General features: G+C 50.3%; 8 protein-coding genes across 8 annotated transcripts; 3 read left to right on the top strand and 5 right to left on the bottom strand.

Annotated features, from left to right (window-relative positions):
• Positions 1-463: 463 nt before the first annotated feature.
• N7457_007642 (glycoside hydrolase family 72 protein) lies at positions 464-2308 on the bottom strand (the record flags this gene model as incomplete). Its single annotated transcript, XM_057178685.1, has 5 exons — positions 464-1200; positions 1253-1996; positions 2049-2074; positions 2133-2170; positions 2234-2308. 5 exons carry the CDS (start codon positions 2306-2308, stop codon positions 464-466), a joined length of 1620 nt encoding a protein of 539 aa, XP_057027071.1.
• Positions 2309-3775: 1467 nt separating this feature from the next.
• N7457_007641 (DUF2406 domain-containing protein) lies at positions 3776-4198 on the bottom strand (the record flags this gene model as incomplete). The annotated part of the gene is made up of 3 exons (XM_057178684.1): positions 3776-3885; positions 3940-4023; positions 4081-4198. The coding sequence occupies 3 exons, from the start codon at positions 4196-4198 to the stop codon at positions 3776-3778; spliced, it is 312 nt and encodes a 103-aa protein (XP_057027070.1).
• Positions 4199-5800: 1602 nt separating this feature from the next.
• Positions 5801-7006, bottom strand: N7457_007640 (uncharacterized protein; the record flags this gene model as incomplete). Its single annotated transcript, XM_057178683.1, has 1 exon — positions 5801-7006. One exon carries the CDS (start codon positions 7004-7006, stop codon positions 5801-5803), a length of 1206 nt encoding a protein of 401 aa, XP_057027069.1.
• Positions 7007-8179: 1173 nt separating this feature from the next.
• Positions 8180-9457, top strand: N7457_007639 (CaiB/BaiF CoA transferase family protein; the record flags this gene model as incomplete). Its single annotated transcript, XM_057178682.1, has 1 exon — positions 8180-9457. The coding sequence occupies one exon, from the start codon at positions 8180-8182 to the stop codon at positions 9455-9457; it is 1278 nt and encodes a 425-aa protein (XP_057027068.1).
• Positions 9458-9544: 87 nt separating this feature from the next.
• N7457_007638 (fungal specific transcription factor domain-containing protein) lies at positions 9545-11803 on the bottom strand (the record flags this gene model as incomplete). Its single annotated transcript, XM_057178681.1, has 7 exons — positions 9545-10052; positions 10102-10260; positions 10320-10500; positions 10556-10745; positions 10804-10870; positions 10917-11684; positions 11736-11803. 7 exons carry the CDS (start codon positions 11801-11803, stop codon positions 9545-9547), a joined length of 1941 nt encoding a protein of 646 aa, XP_057027067.1.
• A 1119-nt stretch (positions 11804-12922) lies between these two features.
• On the bottom strand, positions 12923-13165 carry N7457_007637 (uncharacterized protein; the record flags this gene model as incomplete). The annotated part of the gene is made up of 1 exon (XM_057178680.1): positions 12923-13165. The coding sequence occupies one exon, from the start codon at positions 13163-13165 to the stop codon at positions 12923-12925; it is 243 nt and encodes an 80-aa protein (XP_057027066.1).
• Positions 13166-13233: 68 nt separating this feature from the next.
• Positions 13234-14295, top strand: N7457_007636 (uncharacterized protein; the record flags this gene model as incomplete). Its single annotated transcript, XM_057178679.1, has 1 exon — positions 13234-14295. The coding sequence occupies one exon, from the start codon at positions 13234-13236 to the stop codon at positions 14293-14295; it is 1062 nt and encodes a 353-aa protein (XP_057027065.1).
• A 696-nt stretch (positions 14296-14991) lies between these two features.
• Positions 14992-16089, top strand: N7457_007635 (sialidase family protein; the record flags this gene model as incomplete). The annotated part of the gene is made up of 1 exon (XM_057178678.1): positions 14992-16089. The coding sequence occupies one exon, from the start codon at positions 14992-14994 to the stop codon at positions 16087-16089; it is 1098 nt and encodes a 365-aa protein (XP_057027064.1).
• Between the last annotated feature and the right edge of the window lie 375 nt (positions 16090-16464).

The raw sequence follows: 16464 nt of genomic DNA, 5'->3' as shown, positions 1-16464 counted from the left end.
CGAATCGACCAGTATTGCAAGGCTTTGGATCCGATGGGACGCTGTGGTCCTCTCGAAAGGAAATTGGAGACAAACCGCCAAGGGTATGGTAGTCGAGTGCATTTGATCACCCCTTTTGTACTCGACCGATAGAAGATATTCGATCGTCGAAATGAATTAATAAAACAATGCGAATGGCTAGAAAAACGGCGAACGAAGAGTACAAACATCAATTCAGTCTTGGTAATTTCTCCCGATCATATCAAGTAGCAACATGGACTGCGGGTATAAATCTCAATCAAGGCTGCCCGCCAGGCAATTCTTCTTGCCATATTGAACACCCTTTGTTTTGAGCTCTCTGTTCGAAAGTGTCGGAGTAGAAGGGGGCAGGGAAAAAAAAAATACAGATACACAATTCAGATGCGAGTTAAGAATATACATAAACCAAACGCAAACCCACGCTCACTCGATCTCTCGGAAAGATTTACAGAGCGATCATTCCAACACCAGCCAGTAGGGCGGTGGCAACATAGGCTGCCACCTGGAAAGACCCGAAGGACACGCTGGAGTGGATGTTCATAGCGCCGCCGCTGGAGGAAGTCGCTGAGGTAGAAGAGGCCGAGGAGGACGAGTCGGAGTCGGAGTCGGAATCGGAGTCAGACTTCTTGCTGCCAGTACCCTCGGTGGTGATGGTTCCCACTCCCGCACTTCCGGCTTCCTTCATCTGCGAAGAGCAGGTGCCGGTAGCCTTGGTGACGGCCTTGACGGTAGCCGATCCAGCGAAATCGCAAGCATCGGCGGCCTTGTTCTGCTCAAGGTAGTACTTGTTCAAAGCAAAGGCAAGTTGATGCTTGGTGGAGCACATGCTGTATGCACCATACTCGCCTGTGGTGGCATTGGCGGCCAGTCCGCTGCAATCGGTGTAGCCGCAAACGGTGCTGAACAGCTTGGAGTATCTCTTCTCGGAGAGTGACTCAGTCACAACGCAGGCAGAGGCATCGTACATGCAGTCACACAGATTGCTATCAGCGGCGGGTGGGAGAGGCTCGGCCTCAGCACCCCACTTGGATCCAACGGTGGGACAGCTGCGCAGAGCGGTATTGGTGGGTGTGTAGGAGGCCTTGTTCGTACCCGTGGGGTCCACATTGGCGATCTGGCTGGAATAATATTTGAAGTCGGACATGGTCTTAACACTGGTGCTGTCGACAATGGAAACAAGACCTGCTTTCTGATAAGTTCATGCTTTCACGGGAGTTGAAAGGCCGCTTCTTACCGTAGTTGTTGGCCTCTTGGAAGTACATGTACACGATACCACCAGACCAGACCTCGGACATGGTCTCGCCGTACAGAGCCTTGACCTCAGTGAACTTGCGAGGCTGCACCTCATTGCAACCGTACTCGGCGAAGAAAACAGGGACAGTATAATCGGCGAACTCTTCAGTGCGGTCTTTGTATCCGGATTTGGAGTAGGTCGATTCACCACACCACGAGTAGATGTTATATCCCCAGAAGTCAATGGTCTCGTCGGAGTCCTGGCAGTTGAAGTAGTCGGCCATGTTCGCACGGATGTTGGACACATCCGCGGTAGCATAACCGACACCCATGGGGCGATAGTTCTTCTTCTTGATGTATTTCTTGATGTCGCGGACAGCAGCCTTGACGAAGGCGCTGGCATCGGAAGTCGAGACAGTGTTGGAAACCTCATTACCAGCGAAGAAGCCGATTGTGTTTGTGTATTGGGCCAGTTCATCAATCACGGAAGTGTATCGTTCGTAGAGATCGGTGTTCCACGCAGGTTCGCTGCGGTCGATTGAGAGCGAGGGCTCGGATAGATCGGAAATCACGTAGATACCGGCATCGGACAAGAGCTTCATACAGGCAGAGTGATCAGCGGAAGCGTTGATGGCGTAGGTACGGATCACGTTGGTGCGCAACTCCTGCATGATGGGAACATCACGGGCACAAGCCTCGGGATCAGCCAGAGGGTCCTTGTAGCTATTGCTATCAGTAGTTTCCTCTGGGAGAAGGTTAGTGGAGATGGAGACGGTGATGGATCCCCGATCACCTACGCTGATAGGCAAGACCACGCATATAGCTGTGCTTGTCAGTAACACGTCAAATTCAGGAGTCCGGGAGTCCGGGGCGCGACTTACAACTGAGTGTTGTTGCTGGAGTAGAAGAACTTGGTTCCCTGTTGTTTCTTTAATACACCATTCTCTCTCATACATGTGCTCTAGAGACTGCACCACCGTACCTTGATAACAATGGGGTCAAGATCGGCGACAGCAGCCCCAACCAGGGTAGCTAGTGCCACCAGGGAAAACTTCATGGTGAAGGTCGCGAAGCTCACTGCCCGCAATCAAATCTAGCGAGTGAATAAAGTTGGATATACAAACGAAAGACTGAGAATCAAGAGACGCTTGCAAGGAATGAATAACGACGTACGTCGCTGAAATGTGAGAGGGGAAAAGCGTCTGGTGGCTTCGAATCCATTAATAGGCCCCCCTGGAGGTCTCCGACAGCGACTGGATCCGATTTGCTCCCCTGAAACCAAACGGGGACACAGCCGAGGCCCCAAATGTGGCTAAGTGTCTCGAAGCCCATTTCAATAATAGGTCTGAAGGGGGGCTACTGGCAGACTAGCGCCATGTCAATTTCGTTCGGAGATAATGGTCCCGAACCGACCTTAGGGCTTGCGAATGAAAGCGAATCGGTTTCGTGCGAGCGAATTATAACGCGAGAGCGACACGCCCCACGCAGTTAACGTGTCTTGGCTTTGGTCTTGAGGATGTGATTTGTTCGGGCCTCGGTCTTTGCCGGGATGAGAGCTGCCAAAGATCATCTTGTACATGACGATCTCGATCTGAAGGTGTTCGGCATGAACTGATATTTGAGTCCGAGGAGCGACCAGACAGGAGTCAAGAGAGAAGTCAAGACACGAAGCCCAGACGCGAACTCGCCGTGGTGTGTTGTGGGGCCGTGCCTTTTTGCTTTTTTTTTTCTCTTTTCTTTTGTTTTTTTCTGTTTTTTTCTGTTTTTCCTGTGATTTCTTTTCTCTTGGCTCCTTTCTCTGAAGAAGTGAAACATAATCAGAGACTAAGCTTCTTGCTAGACAGCGCGAGGCTGTATTCTATAGTAGGGGAAGCCAGTGGCACTGTCCCGATCCTCTCCAACTCATGTCCGAGTCTTGGTTATTATGTGGGATGTTATGTATAATATTTATGTTGTATCTATAAATATTATGCATAGTTATTCTCTTTTGCTTTTCTCAAGTGGACCATCAAGAGATCCGTCTCTGCCGGCCTGGTATGTTATACATCCACGTTCTACCTACATAGAGGTAGGTATGAACGGAGAAACGTGGAAGCCTCCTATAGTTCAGACCACTTCGATCTACGCTGTCCTCGGACGCGATCGACCTGTAAATCAAGTTGGTTTTCAATTCTGTGGTCTCTCAAGAGTCTCTCGGCTGACCCGGCGCAATGGAACAAGAACTAGAATGACAACTACATGGTCTATGGCACTTCGAGTACCTTCAATCTCGATACTAGAGTGGTGGACTGGGAATGCTCACGTATCCCAGAGGCAGCCATTCAGCCAGGGCAAGGGTTCAAAGCTACATGGTTTTGATAAGAGACCAAATCGTCCAAACGACGTATTATCCGACCTTGATATCTCCATGGCGACTCCGTTCTAAGCAAACATAAATTATACATCAACCTCGGGCTTGAAAAATGGCATCAGAAAGCGTTCCTTCGTTTCATTCTGGAGTACGATCCGGTCCAGATTCCGACCTTCACATCCGTTGTTGTTTCCGATGTGTCTCGATGGCCGCATCGAACGATCGGATAGTGTCGAGCGGGCGCTCAAACCGACTGCGTGTGGGGTTGGAGAGATCGGGATCGGCTATGGGCGCAGTTAGAACCGTGCTGTTCCTAACCATGATGGGTGATGGCTTACTGATGAGATTTCCTTCCCTGTCCCTGTGCTGCATGTTGCGGAGGGATAATGTATCCCGGGATCCAGGTTGGAGGTTCACAGCGGCTGCTAGTCGTTAGTGCCGCAGATTTAACCGTTTCATCAGGGCAATGGAATACACACTGGGTTCTTGCTCATAGAGAGCCATGTTGGGGTCGGCTTTGCTCTGAAGAGAGATTTTGGGGCTATGTTGCGACTTGACCGAACCAGAACGCTCGGTAGAAGCCGTTGAGGATGGCATTGTGGGGAATGGATAACAAAACGATCTTGGCAATCGTAGGACTCGATTGGAATGTGTTTAGATCACTTGTTGTGATCGTGCTCGATGATATTCCTAGTAAGGCAATTCGGGAGACAATTTGGTCCTATATATATCCTCCTTGCACCTGCCACCTCCGCTCAACTTCCACTAAGAATAGCTCTCAAATTAACATCACGCAAGCTGTGGCGACATTGGCGGACAGGTTAGGATGGTGATTGGGCTGATCCTGATCGGCCACCGTAGCTGATTGGCAGGTACAAATCTAATTTGGTATGACGTTAAAGCTCCATCAGGACATTCTTAATGGCCACTCAGACGTCCCGTCCAGAATGCTTAGCATGCATCATAGCCAATCCGGCTACATAGGCGTTTCCGGGGCCACGCAAGCACCGGTGGCTGGCCTTTTGGGCCGCTCCAAGCACCCGGAAGCATTCCCAGCCATTGTATTGTGTTATTAAGGAACCATGCCGACCAGGACGTGAGTTGCAGAAGTGGAATCACTTCCAGCGAAGAAAGGACCGTCACATGCAGGTACGCACCATTGTGTGACTACTTGCTCGTGGAGATAATCGCCGGTTTTGAAAATGTGACACGCCCCAGCATTCTTCCTCCAGGAACAATCGATCACATCACACCCTACGAAAGGGGTTGATAGTGTTTTCACATGGTCCCATAGGGCGAAATTCTTTTGATTGAAAGGTATGTTTCAGGACCGTAGACTCCGTAAGGCGTACTCCGTACTCCGTACCGTTTACAGTCATATGGCCAACCTTGCAAGGTTCGAAGATTGAGAGATTAGGATATTGAGTTCCTCTTTCGTCTACAGGTACTCCGTGCTATCCGGTCGGACTATTGCGCTCAGGCGGTGATTGAGAGTGCAACTTGATAAAAAGAAAAAAAAATGGACATACAAGCAACACCGTTCTTTTTATTGGAGATGAACCCCGAGCAATCTACTGGGATAGGTGGATGAAATCAAGATTTCATATGGGCGTGTAATGCGGTACCTTCACTGCATTATTAAAGCCTCTTATTCCGGTGATACCTAATTCAGAGTACCTATGTCGTACTCCGTACATTATATAGCGAGACACGTTACCGAAATAGGTTGTCGCCGGATTTGAAACATCGCCCAGCATTCCAGACGTCGACCTTCCGAATGCAGTCCATATCAGTCTTTTAGAGAGGTGGACCCCAGCCCCCCCCCCCCCCCCCCCATGTGGTTTAGGATAATGGCATTGCCTGTCCTTGCAATCTGCGCAGTCGTTGTAAACGCTGCAACGCTGCATAGGGTTCATGATGGCACATGACCCTATTCCCATCATTGCTCAGTCTGAGGATAGCACGATCGCTTTCAGTCCTTGGCCACCATTTGGGAGATGTTTGACCACTTGCAATTGAATCCCACGAAAACTGAGCATATGCAGAATTTAGGCGCCACTGGGGCCTAGGGTGTAATCATGAGGCCTCCCAGACGAAATCCGTGCCATACGCGGAACACATTTACATCTTGCCTTATAGCTGCCAAAATTAATTCCCACTCGGAATCAGATGAAAAGACCCCTTTAAATGGGGAATTGGTCAGCCTTTTCCCGGCATTCCCATTGCTAAGGCAATCCGATCATGCCAAAGCTTCGGGCTGCTCTGTTGGTGAGGACCGATCGGGTGCATTTTAAGTTTTTCTTGGGCAATCTGAGCAAGTTCATCATGGTTGATGACAATCTGTCCTTCATTGTGACCTGAGCCCAGTGTTAACCACGGTGTTACTTTGTTTTGTCGTGCCTGGTCGGACATCAGCACAACCGACAATTGTTGGAGAAGCGCGATGCCTGATTGCACGCCCTCAACCGAAAATGCTACCGAGGTATCCTTTATAGGACCGGAAATCAAGCCAAAGAACGCCTGACATTCTTTCTTGTTCCCGTCATGGTTGGCCTTGATACCAGCCAACATTTGGGTTTCCAAATCCCTCAGATTCTCGCGACTCCTGTTGATGGCACATAACAGGCGTTCTCTCTCCGCATTGGTAGTCTGTGAAGAGGCGACTAGAGCTTTGGTTCTGACAAGAAACCCGGGGCATTGAGCTATCTCGTTGAATGCATAGTCCATCAACTGGCCCAGACGACAGCTTGTGCCGCGGCGCTCTTCGTCCTCTAGGATCTGTGGAAGAATTGATCTCCATTTCTCGCTCTCTAGAAAACATGCCTCGCCCCGCGTGAACGCCTCAAAAACTAGGATTCCTCGAAAGGACAGTAGTAAGGTACGGCCAAACCCACGGCAATGACCTTCTGGTCCTCGAAGACGAAGTAGATGAGAGATCCCTCGCGAGTGAAGTAGCCAGGATGTCTCCGCCGTCGCATTCATCAATTCATAAATCCCTAGCAGTATTGCCCCTGCAAGGGTCACATCCGTGCCGGCTGTAGTAGGACTTTTGAGGGCTTGAGCAAGATCGCGAAGCCCACGACCATAAATCTCCTGACTAGCAAGAATCAGTCGTTGATCGCCATTTGCTCTGCCCAACTGCAAGCATCCAAGGCTACGAAACCCAGAGTCCATTGCCTTTGCTGTGCCTTTCTCATCATGTAAGATTTTAAACCAGGGGGTTTCCACGCGAGTGTTGTAGCTGTAATATATGTTTGGGAACACAACATCCACGAAATCGCGAAAGCTCCGGCGGCATTGTTGGTCCAGGGCTTTACCGACGAGCCCTGGCACTAGCGCCTCATCCATTGGGGCATAAGGGGCTGAAGTGCGTCTCCGTATTTCGTTTGCAGAAACCAATGCCATTTTTGACTCTGATGATTCTCTTGATGAGATGTTATTTTTCGACTGGCGCTGGTTTGATGAAGCGAATCGGTGGTAAAACTTTCGGTCTCTCGTGTAGCCAGGACACGCATGCCCTCTTCTCTGGCATGACTGGCATCCTGGTTGAGCTTCATCGCACTATACAGTGGGTTAGTGCACTATCTCAGAAAGCGCAACACTTGGGCCCCCTTACCTTGACCCGCCGCTGGAGACACGCCAAGCAACCCTTGCTGCGAGGTACGCCAACCATCAGTATTGGTTATGCTCGATCGTGAGGAGTTCTGGTGTGTGCTGCATAGATGTAAAGCACAAAATGGGACACATGGCGAGAATACGAGGTCTTTCAGGGGTCCCCCGCCGCCCCATTCTCCCCAACGGAGAGCCGAATTTGCCCATCGCGCATTGGGCGCCTCGCCTGGTTTCCCCATTTCTTGGCATCGACAGATTGGAGCTAGGCGATGGGGATATTTGTGGGTTGGAGTCATCCAGAGCACCCAAAGCATCCCGAAGAGGGCAATAGGATTGCTTCGTCTTCGCTGAAATCGCTCTTCAGTGACTTTCGGGGGCCCCAGATGCAGCCTTTCTATCTTTCCAGCCTTTCTGCGCTTCTATTCGGGATCCACTTTTGCTTTGCTCGTGGGTGGACGGAGTATCAAGCAAGGAATTGGAATTGGCGGAGGATATCCGAAGTGGACCACTTGATAGAAGGAATCAGCTCGATCCAAAGGTGAAATGGAGAAAATCTTTCTTCCAGGCTCCAGATCGATTTCACATTCAGCTAGACCAAACGTTGGTCTTTAGTTATTATAGGAACGAACGCCTCGCGGCCCTACGCCGATGATCAGCCCCAAGCCCCCAAGCGAGGCAATCTTGTGGGACCATCGCAGTTCATCTTATGCCATGATCTCTTGGCTGAAGAACCTGAAACGGAAGTCGCAGTGCTTCACGTCACGGTGTCCACTGTCCATCTTCATCATCGACGACCATATAGCCGACTCAGCGGGCTTGGCGCTGGCTGATCGGCGTTTTGCATCCTGCGGTATTTGGGGATCCGGGGACTCGCAAGGTGTTCCAGATTATTGATCTGGTATATATAGAATAAGTGCCAGTCGCTGCAATTGGAATTCCAGTCTTGACACCAAACGAGAGCTTGCAATGAGGTCGTTTCTCTCGAGCACATCCCGGCCCCTTGCACCGTCGGGTGCAGTTCGATCCACAGGAGGGTCACGTATTGCGTCGCACTTTTACTCTACTGCTCCGTCTGATAAACACAGGCCGCTACCTCTCGCTGGAGTTACTGTCGTCAGTCTGGAACAAGCTATTGCCGCGCCATTTTGCACCCGACAACTTGCCGATCTTGGTGCTCGAGTCATCAAGGTTGAACGACCAGTTGTTGGAGACTTCGCACGCCAATATGACACCCGAGTTCGTGGACTCGCATCGCATTTTATCTGGACAAATCGCTCCAAGGAGAGTTTGGCACTGGATCTGAAACAGAAAAAAGATCACGCCGTCCTAATGAAGCTCCTCGCAAAGGCCGATGTTCTCGTGCAGAATTTGGCCCCTGGTGCTAGTGCGCGATTGGGGCTTTCCTACAAAGCGTTGAAGGAAAAGCACCCGAGTTTGATTGTGTGCGATATCTCTGGATATGGACAAGATGGTCCATATCGCGACAAGAAAGCCTACGACCTTCTCATTCAGAGCGAGGCCGGAATGCTGTCGGTCACAGGCACTGGAAAGGAGCCGGCGAAAGTCGGTATTTCCATCGCCGATATTTCCGCCGGAATGTACGCCTATAGCAACATTCTCTCCGCACTACTGCAGCGGGGTAAAGATGGCCAGGGCTGTCAGATTGATATCTCCATGCTGGAGAGTATGGTGGAGTGGATGGGCTTTCCCATGTACTATGCATTCGACGATGCCCCTGGTCCAGTACCAGCAGGTGCCTCTCATGCGGCTATCTACCCATATGGGCCTTTCGAAGCTGGCGATGGACAGTCGGTTATGTTGGGTATTCAAAATGAGCGAGAATGGGTCAATTTCTGCAACGACGTCCTTTGCCAGTCGGACCTAGCTGCCGATCCCAGATTCTCCAGTAATTCACTGCGAACTCAAAATCGTGACGAGCTGAAGTCCATCATCCATGATGTCTTCTCGAAGTTTACAACGGAAGAAACGATCGCTCGCTTGGACAAAGCTTCTATCGCCAATGCTAGTGTCAATGACATGAAAAATGTCTGGAACCATGCCCAACTTCAAGCGAGGGATCGATGGACCAAAATACAAACTCCCATTGGGGCGGTTCCAGCCCTCCTACCACCTGGATCCACCAAATCAGTCGAGAAGGGTGGATATGGCGCTCAGATGGGCTCAGTTCCACAAGTTGGAGAACACAATGAGGCCATACTTGCGGAGTTAGATCTATTAGATTGATTCTATGTATGTGAATATCATATTCCAACAATAGACAGATAAATTTCCATATTGAACTGTGTTAATTGGGTATTGGATTAGCATGAGCTACAGGAAACGATATAGAAACTCCAGGTTCTGTGGATTCAGATACTCCGGATTTGACAATGACCCGGCGAGGCCCATAACATCATCGCCCTCCATGTTGAACAACTCGTACCAGTCCATATTGATTGCCGTCTCTTCCGTGGGGTTATGCGAAAGCGCCAGGTGGGAATCCGGCATGGGATTTTCCGCTGCATTTGGAGACAGCGATCGATATGGCCCACTGGCAGGAGTAGCAGGTGAGACCTCTTCAAGTTCATGACCACCAGTTGTCTGCGATATCGATGGTGGCATATGACTGTCAGCTAGTTGGAGATCGCGAGCAGTCCGGTCATCCAAGCATCGAAAGAAAAGATCCAGGACCCAATTCTTCAGATCCCATGATCTCTGTAATTCCTTCAAGCCCAGTAGGCACAGCTTTGCCCTATGTTCTGCTAATTTGCGGGCAGTGCCTGTCACCCGCCCAAAGTGGATGGTGTGTATGCAAAGAGCCGAGAATGTGTGGGTGATTCTGCTTCAGTATTAGTGTTGACTCGGTTAAACTCGCTGAAAGAACCGACAAATGAACAGATCCATGTTGGACCAGGTTTTCTGAAAGCATATCCTCCAAAATGCGGGTGCTTCGTGTCGCGGCATCCAGAGCGATATTTCCTTCTGAGTTGCCTGATTGGCCTGGGGGTTGTAAGAAAAGCGGCCGATATAAGAGGATGTGCAAGTTGCTGTATGCGTGTTAGCTGCAAACGCTCACAATGATCACTATCGGCACGGCATGGCATACTTATACGCCATATGAAGCATGCCAACGAGGAACATAGCGTCCCTACTCATAGGCATTTGAAACTGCAGCTCGGCCGGTAGGCATGACTCCCAGTCAACTAAGCGTTGATGAAGTATCGGCCGAGCTGCGTTATCCAACTTGGATCGTCCGGGCAGATATTGGCTGGAAACCACTTCCCGTACTGGATGCAAAGTTGTCAGTAGACGGAATAGGCCCTTTGTATTCGAAAGTCTTACATATCCTGGCCAATTGAGCCATTCCAATCACGTAGGAAATATGGACACTTGGTGGCGCTCGGAATATTTCAGGTCGTCCCATGGGCTCGTTTTCCTCGAAGTCCGCGGCTTCCAGCTCGGCAGTTTGGCAGTCTTCGTCGCGTATACGAGGAGGCAGGCCTAACGCGGCCGATGCTTGTTGATCTCTGACCTGATCGAAGATTAACACTCATGTCACACGGTCGATAATTGCGAAACGAGAACCGTACATATAGAGCCCACCAAATTCGTTTCCAAATCTTATGGTCCTTGGGATTCAAGAAGGACAACTTCGACCTGTACATGTGAGCGAATATTCCCCAGATTGAAGCACGCGACGTACATGACATGCAAGCCTTTTGTCTGGGCAAGACCGATCGCAGCTCCGAGCCAAAAGCGAACGTCACGCTCCTCCGTTGGACTGCCACGCCAAAAGCTTAGTAGAAACAATGACTGTAACTTCGTGACCGTGTCTGTTTCCCATCCCGAATCATATATATCCTTTGCTCTATGATAAATCGCTTCTTTGGCCTGATAACGATTACCGAGGCCCGTGGTAAACAACGCTGTGTCCGAGCACAGGCTCACGCCAATGAACAGCATGGACTGTAAAAGCAGAGGTGACAGTGTGCCCTCTTGGTAGCCAGCTTGCACATCTGCGCGATCTAGAATTGGAAAGCATGGGTGAAGCCAGTCGAAATAAGCCTGAAGTAATGTGTCACATATCGTTGGCGACGGGAATTCAAGGGCCCCTTGGCGGGTAAGACGATCATGTACTAGCTTGCGACGGGGTCCTATTGGGTCATGGCTATTTTCAGTTGCACCGGTAAGCTCCGAAATAGAGTAGTGCAGTCGTCCTTTCTGGAGACTGCATGCATACCCCTTGTCCGGAGATCGTCGCCCTTCGTCAACGACACAAGTCAGAGGACTGGACTCGCCGAGGAACACCGTTTTATGGATCCCGCCCTCCGCTGTAGTGGGACGAGCTGGTGGATACTGGGAGCATTGTCCAGGCAAAGGAAATTGTCCGGGGTCTCGGGATTCCGATGCATTTGCCGTGTCATTTGGCGTGGTGGATGTTCGAGCCCCCTTTTTCTTTCGACGGGGATATCTGCCAACTGAAATGAGCATCCACTCGGATCATTACTTGATAGATCCTTACTTTCCGCGTCGAGAGATCCCTACTTCACATGCGAGATTCCATGCCACGCAGTTTTGGCAAGGCTGCATTTCTAGCACGTTGCACCGCACGCGACGCGAGTTACATGCCAGGCACGCTTTCTTTGCCCTCGTGCGTGGCCTATCTGCATTCTCGGTCTCCATACTCAGATAACAGAGGAATCGGCTGTTTCGAGGCAATACTCACAGGGTAAGGCGATTCTTGTACTGAACATGGTGGGGCTCGGCTTCTTCGGTTATGTCTCTGCCTCGGCGTTTTGCCCCTTAGCATCGCGATGATCCACGATGTTTTTGTATTGGCTTGCCTTGCATGTTGATTGAAGACCTTGTTGAGCGCATGAATTGCCCTTCACTCGATCTATTTCTCCATTGGGGCTGTTGTGAATTGAAATCGGAAGTCGAAGCAAGACTTTGTATATTGCAAGTGCTCGGCTATATATATATCTACGTAAGCTCCAGGTGGACGTTTACCTCCAACCCATTTTTGCGGGTTGTAAGCTGGGGCCAAAGCCCCAAGGATTAACTGATACCCAGTGGCATTCCAAGTCCATGAAGATATAGAGATTTACCGGAAAGTCGAAGGAGTGCTCGACTGTATCTAGGTACTAACCTCCGCTTTATTGGTTTCATGAGCCTCGTATGTTCCAGCACAAGGGAGAGACTGCGCAGAAAAGCAGATCAGACTTGGAACTTACCAATCTGACAGCTCGTGTTCTCAAGTGCATCCGTGCAAATTCTGGTTATAATCCATGTCGTTGGCTGGGCCGCTCCGTGACCCAGGAGCCTCGCTTTCCCAAGGGGTCCAATCCGCCACCTTCTGGAGACAAGACCTACCCCTGCTGTGTAAATGTCGCACATTACAAATCACAAAGGACAGATTGATACGACCAACAATAATAACTACACGAAGGTCATGCTGAAAAGCTGAATGGATGCAGCACATGCGGCAAGACCGGCGACGGTGGCGCATGGCTATAGCTTTTCAAGACTGAGCTATTCTGCTGTGAAAACATTGCCAAGAGGATGCAGTAATGCCAAGCCTTGCAGACATAGGTGTACTGATCAGGTTCCCAAGGCCATGGTGCTGTAGCTACATGTGCAGGTTTGTTGTTGAAGGGATCAGTCATTTAATCCTACTCTATTTGATCTTCGAGGCATTGCAATTGCATATCAATGCGACTCATACATCATAGGAGATGAAAGAACCTTCGGTACTTTCTCCCACCAATGTTCGAGGGGAGGAATGCCCGGCGTGGAGGGAATGCAGGGGGCGAGGTCGAAATCCAATCCGGCAATACCGGGGAATGTTGAGTTTGGGAACGGATACTTGACAATTGGCGCGACCATAAGGCCAGTTTGTTTGCTCAGCATTTGCGAGACCTTGGCGCAGGGGCGCCGGTATTGTTGGAGCATATAGCTAAGTACATAGGACATCCCTCTCCCTGGGTCCCCATACCACGCAATTCACTATCGTTGATGCAATGCGCCTCCATACTGCCTGGCTCAGTGGCCTAGCCATCCTTCCATCGGCTCTCGCTTCCTGGCCTCTATTTTACAACACCGAAGCGATCACCGCAAGCCCGGATTCCAACCAAGAGCCCAAGGTCAAAGTAGAGACCCTCTTTCAATTCCCCAACAATGGCTCATGGGTCGACAACATAGCCCTCCGATCGGATGGCAATCTCCTTTTGACACGCCTAGACACGCCCGAGGTCTGGCTGGTCAACACCACCAGCGGAGATGCGACCCTTGCCTACACGTTTCCCAACGTCACCAGCTGCTTTGGAATCAGTGAAATCGAGGATGATGTGTTCGCAGTTGTCGTGGGAAATTTCTCCACCAAAAACTACGAGCCAACTCCCCGCTCGTTCTCAGTCCAGAGATTGGACTTTACCAACAAGGCCAGTACTAGGGCTAGAGAGGACAAGCGGACGTTGGACCAAGCATCTGTCTCGGAAATTGCCGCACTTCCCGAAGCTCTGGCCTTGAATGGAATGGCCACTTTTCCCGGAGATCCCAATCTAGTTTTGATTGCCGATAGCCCCAAGGGCGCTATATGGAAGGTCAACACCAAGACTGGAGACTATGGTGTCGCACTGGACGATCCCACGATGCTTCCAGCTGAAGGTCAGGGCCTCCCCTTGGGAGTCAATAGTTTGACAGTGCTGGGTCAATATGTCTACTACACCAGTACAACACGGATGGAGTATTGCCGGGTGAAGGTGGACCAGGAAGCCAACCCAATTGGGGATTTTGAGGTCATCGCCAGCGGATTCCTACCGGATAATGTCGAGGTGACTGAAGATGGGACGGCATATATCCCCACGGGTCCCCAGAACTCCGTTGTCCGCATCAGTCCATCCGGGCAAATTGCTCTCGTTGCTGGCGGCCAAATTTCGACGCAGTTGGCAGGACCAAGCTCGGTCCGTTTGAGCAAAGACCGACAGACACTGTATGTTGGTACCAATGGTGGGCTGATTGCGCCTGTGCTTGGCAGTTTCATTGAGCCTGGAAAAATCGTCAAGATTTCTTTGGCGGGATAAAGGAACCGTTAGGTAACTTGATACCCTTGGTAATATGTTAGGCAAGTCATCGTGGGTGGATGGTTTCAGTGAAGGATAAATAAGTTTTCATAGCAGATTCGATAGAATTAGACATTCAATCTGTTCACATATTGATTTGGTCCTAAAACTCCAGCAGGAGCTGCTCTAACTAGGCACCTGGATATATCAGTCACTGTTCTTTAATATCTCAGCTTCCAGCCACGAGGTATGAAGACCTCAATTTATGACTGGCAGAGCGTATAGACAGTGTGTGAATCTGCAAAGATGAAGATTAGACCTTGAAGAATCCAGAATAGGGAATGAAGTATCAAAGGTCCCCTTGATGTTGAGCCAGATACGGAGAGGTGTTCTGTACTCCATCGATGATCGAACCACTTACAGATGTCAACTGATGGTGTATTCAGTATAGTAGGGGTCCAATCAAGGGAGTTGAAATCTCTGTCTTTCTGTATCCACTATTCTAGCAGGAAATATGACTTTCTGACTAATATCAACAATACTGCGTGGACAGGATAAACTAAACTTCCGGTATGCCGATCTCATGCTCCATTACAGACTGACACCTGAGGCACCAAGGGGTAAACATTACATAAGCAAATGCCCCGCCTGACGTCATCTTCAGGTCCGGTCAGCTCCCCGTCAAGTTTCTGTGATATCCTCAGCACTGCATCAAATATGCCGGGACATTTGGGTCAAAAGGTTCTCAAAACGCTAGGGCTAGATGACCAGAAGCATCATCAACAGAATTCCTCGGATGTTCGGCTTCCAGGACGACCAGCTGTCAACAATGACGAGCGCGGATTGTCTTCACCTCCCAACAAAGGCACATACCCCCGTCTGTGTCGGCTCTCCGATGGGTCCATTCTCTCGTCCTTTACCCGCTTCCCCGATGGACAACGCTCACTCCGCATTGCGAAGAGTACTGATAACGGCCGTACCTTTGTGGACTTCTCAGAGGTGACTCGCGCTGCTGGCGACGTGGATAACATGTTTTTGTGTGAAGTAGCTCCTGGTACAGTACTGGCTGCTTTCCGCAATCATGACAAGGGTCCAAATGGCCCTACACATTTCCGCATCACTATCTGTCGGTCTACGGATGGAGGTCGGGTCTGGCACTATGCCTCGCAGGCAGCAGAGAAACGCCCTCCCTTGGGAATCTGGGAGCCTTTCATGCGCGTGGGGCGCCAGGGTGAGGTGCAGCTCTATTTCTCGCAGGAGTTTGCCCACAACAACCAATGTACCATGCTGGTTGTCTCACGAGATCAAGGAAGTACCTGGACTCAACCGATCTGTCTACATGGTGTCGAAGACCCGCTTCGTGATGGAATGAGCGGCATTGCGCGAACTTTTGATAACGGCCGCGAGGCCCTTGTCATGGTCTTCGAGACAACTCGGTACGGTCCATTCAGCGTTGAAGCGCTTCTCTCCTATGATGACGGTGCTACCTGGGGTTGGCGGCACGAAGTTTTCCGCCCTCGGCAAGGTCATAACGCCGGATCCCCCCAGATTGCCTCTTTTGCGGATGGATCACTGGCTGCGATATTCATGACCGACGAAGACTCCGAACACGTGAACTGGGTTAAGAATGCCTCTATCAAGGTCGTGTTTGCTGGCCCGCCAGTTAAAGGGCGTATTCAATGGAGCCCGGCAACGGTTGTCTCCCCGGCCTCCAGTTTCTGGCCTGGAATCATGGCATTGGATCATCACACTGTACTCGTCACGTATGACCGAGGCGGTCCACTCGCTAAGACTATCACTTGGCATCCTTCTTAAACATTCAATCGCGAAGTGGTTATCCTTTCTTTTTCTAGAGTTTGGGACGTCGGTTCCAAGATTAGCAATCATAGTTTGTCGCGCGGAAGTGGATGGACTGTGTCCGCATGATGTTCGCTGGACCAGAGTTAAGCTTTCGACACAGAGGCCTGGGACAAGGGCAGTTCACTCCATACACAACGTACATACATACTGTACCAATTATGCCTTCAAAAGCTATTCCGTATGCGCTATTCCTCTTTGACGGTGCGTACATAGATGGCCTAGGTTTGCTTTCAATATTGGTACTTTTTTTAGCCAGGAAAAGACATAACTTGCACTTTACACTGGGCATCACCTCGGTAGGATTGAAAGTGAGTGACCAGTTGGAGGAGC

The sequence above is a fragment of the Penicillium paradoxum genome (assembly GCF_028828445.1).
Source record: "Penicillium paradoxum strain IBT 22861 chromosome Unknown utg000007l_segment0_segment0, whole genome shotgun sequence".
NCBI lineage: Eukaryota > Fungi > Ascomycota > Eurotiomycetes > Eurotiales > Aspergillaceae > Penicillium > Penicillium paradoxum.
The sequence above is the reverse complement of the archived record's forward strand: the minus strand, read 5'-3'. Positions and strand labels throughout refer to the sequence as shown.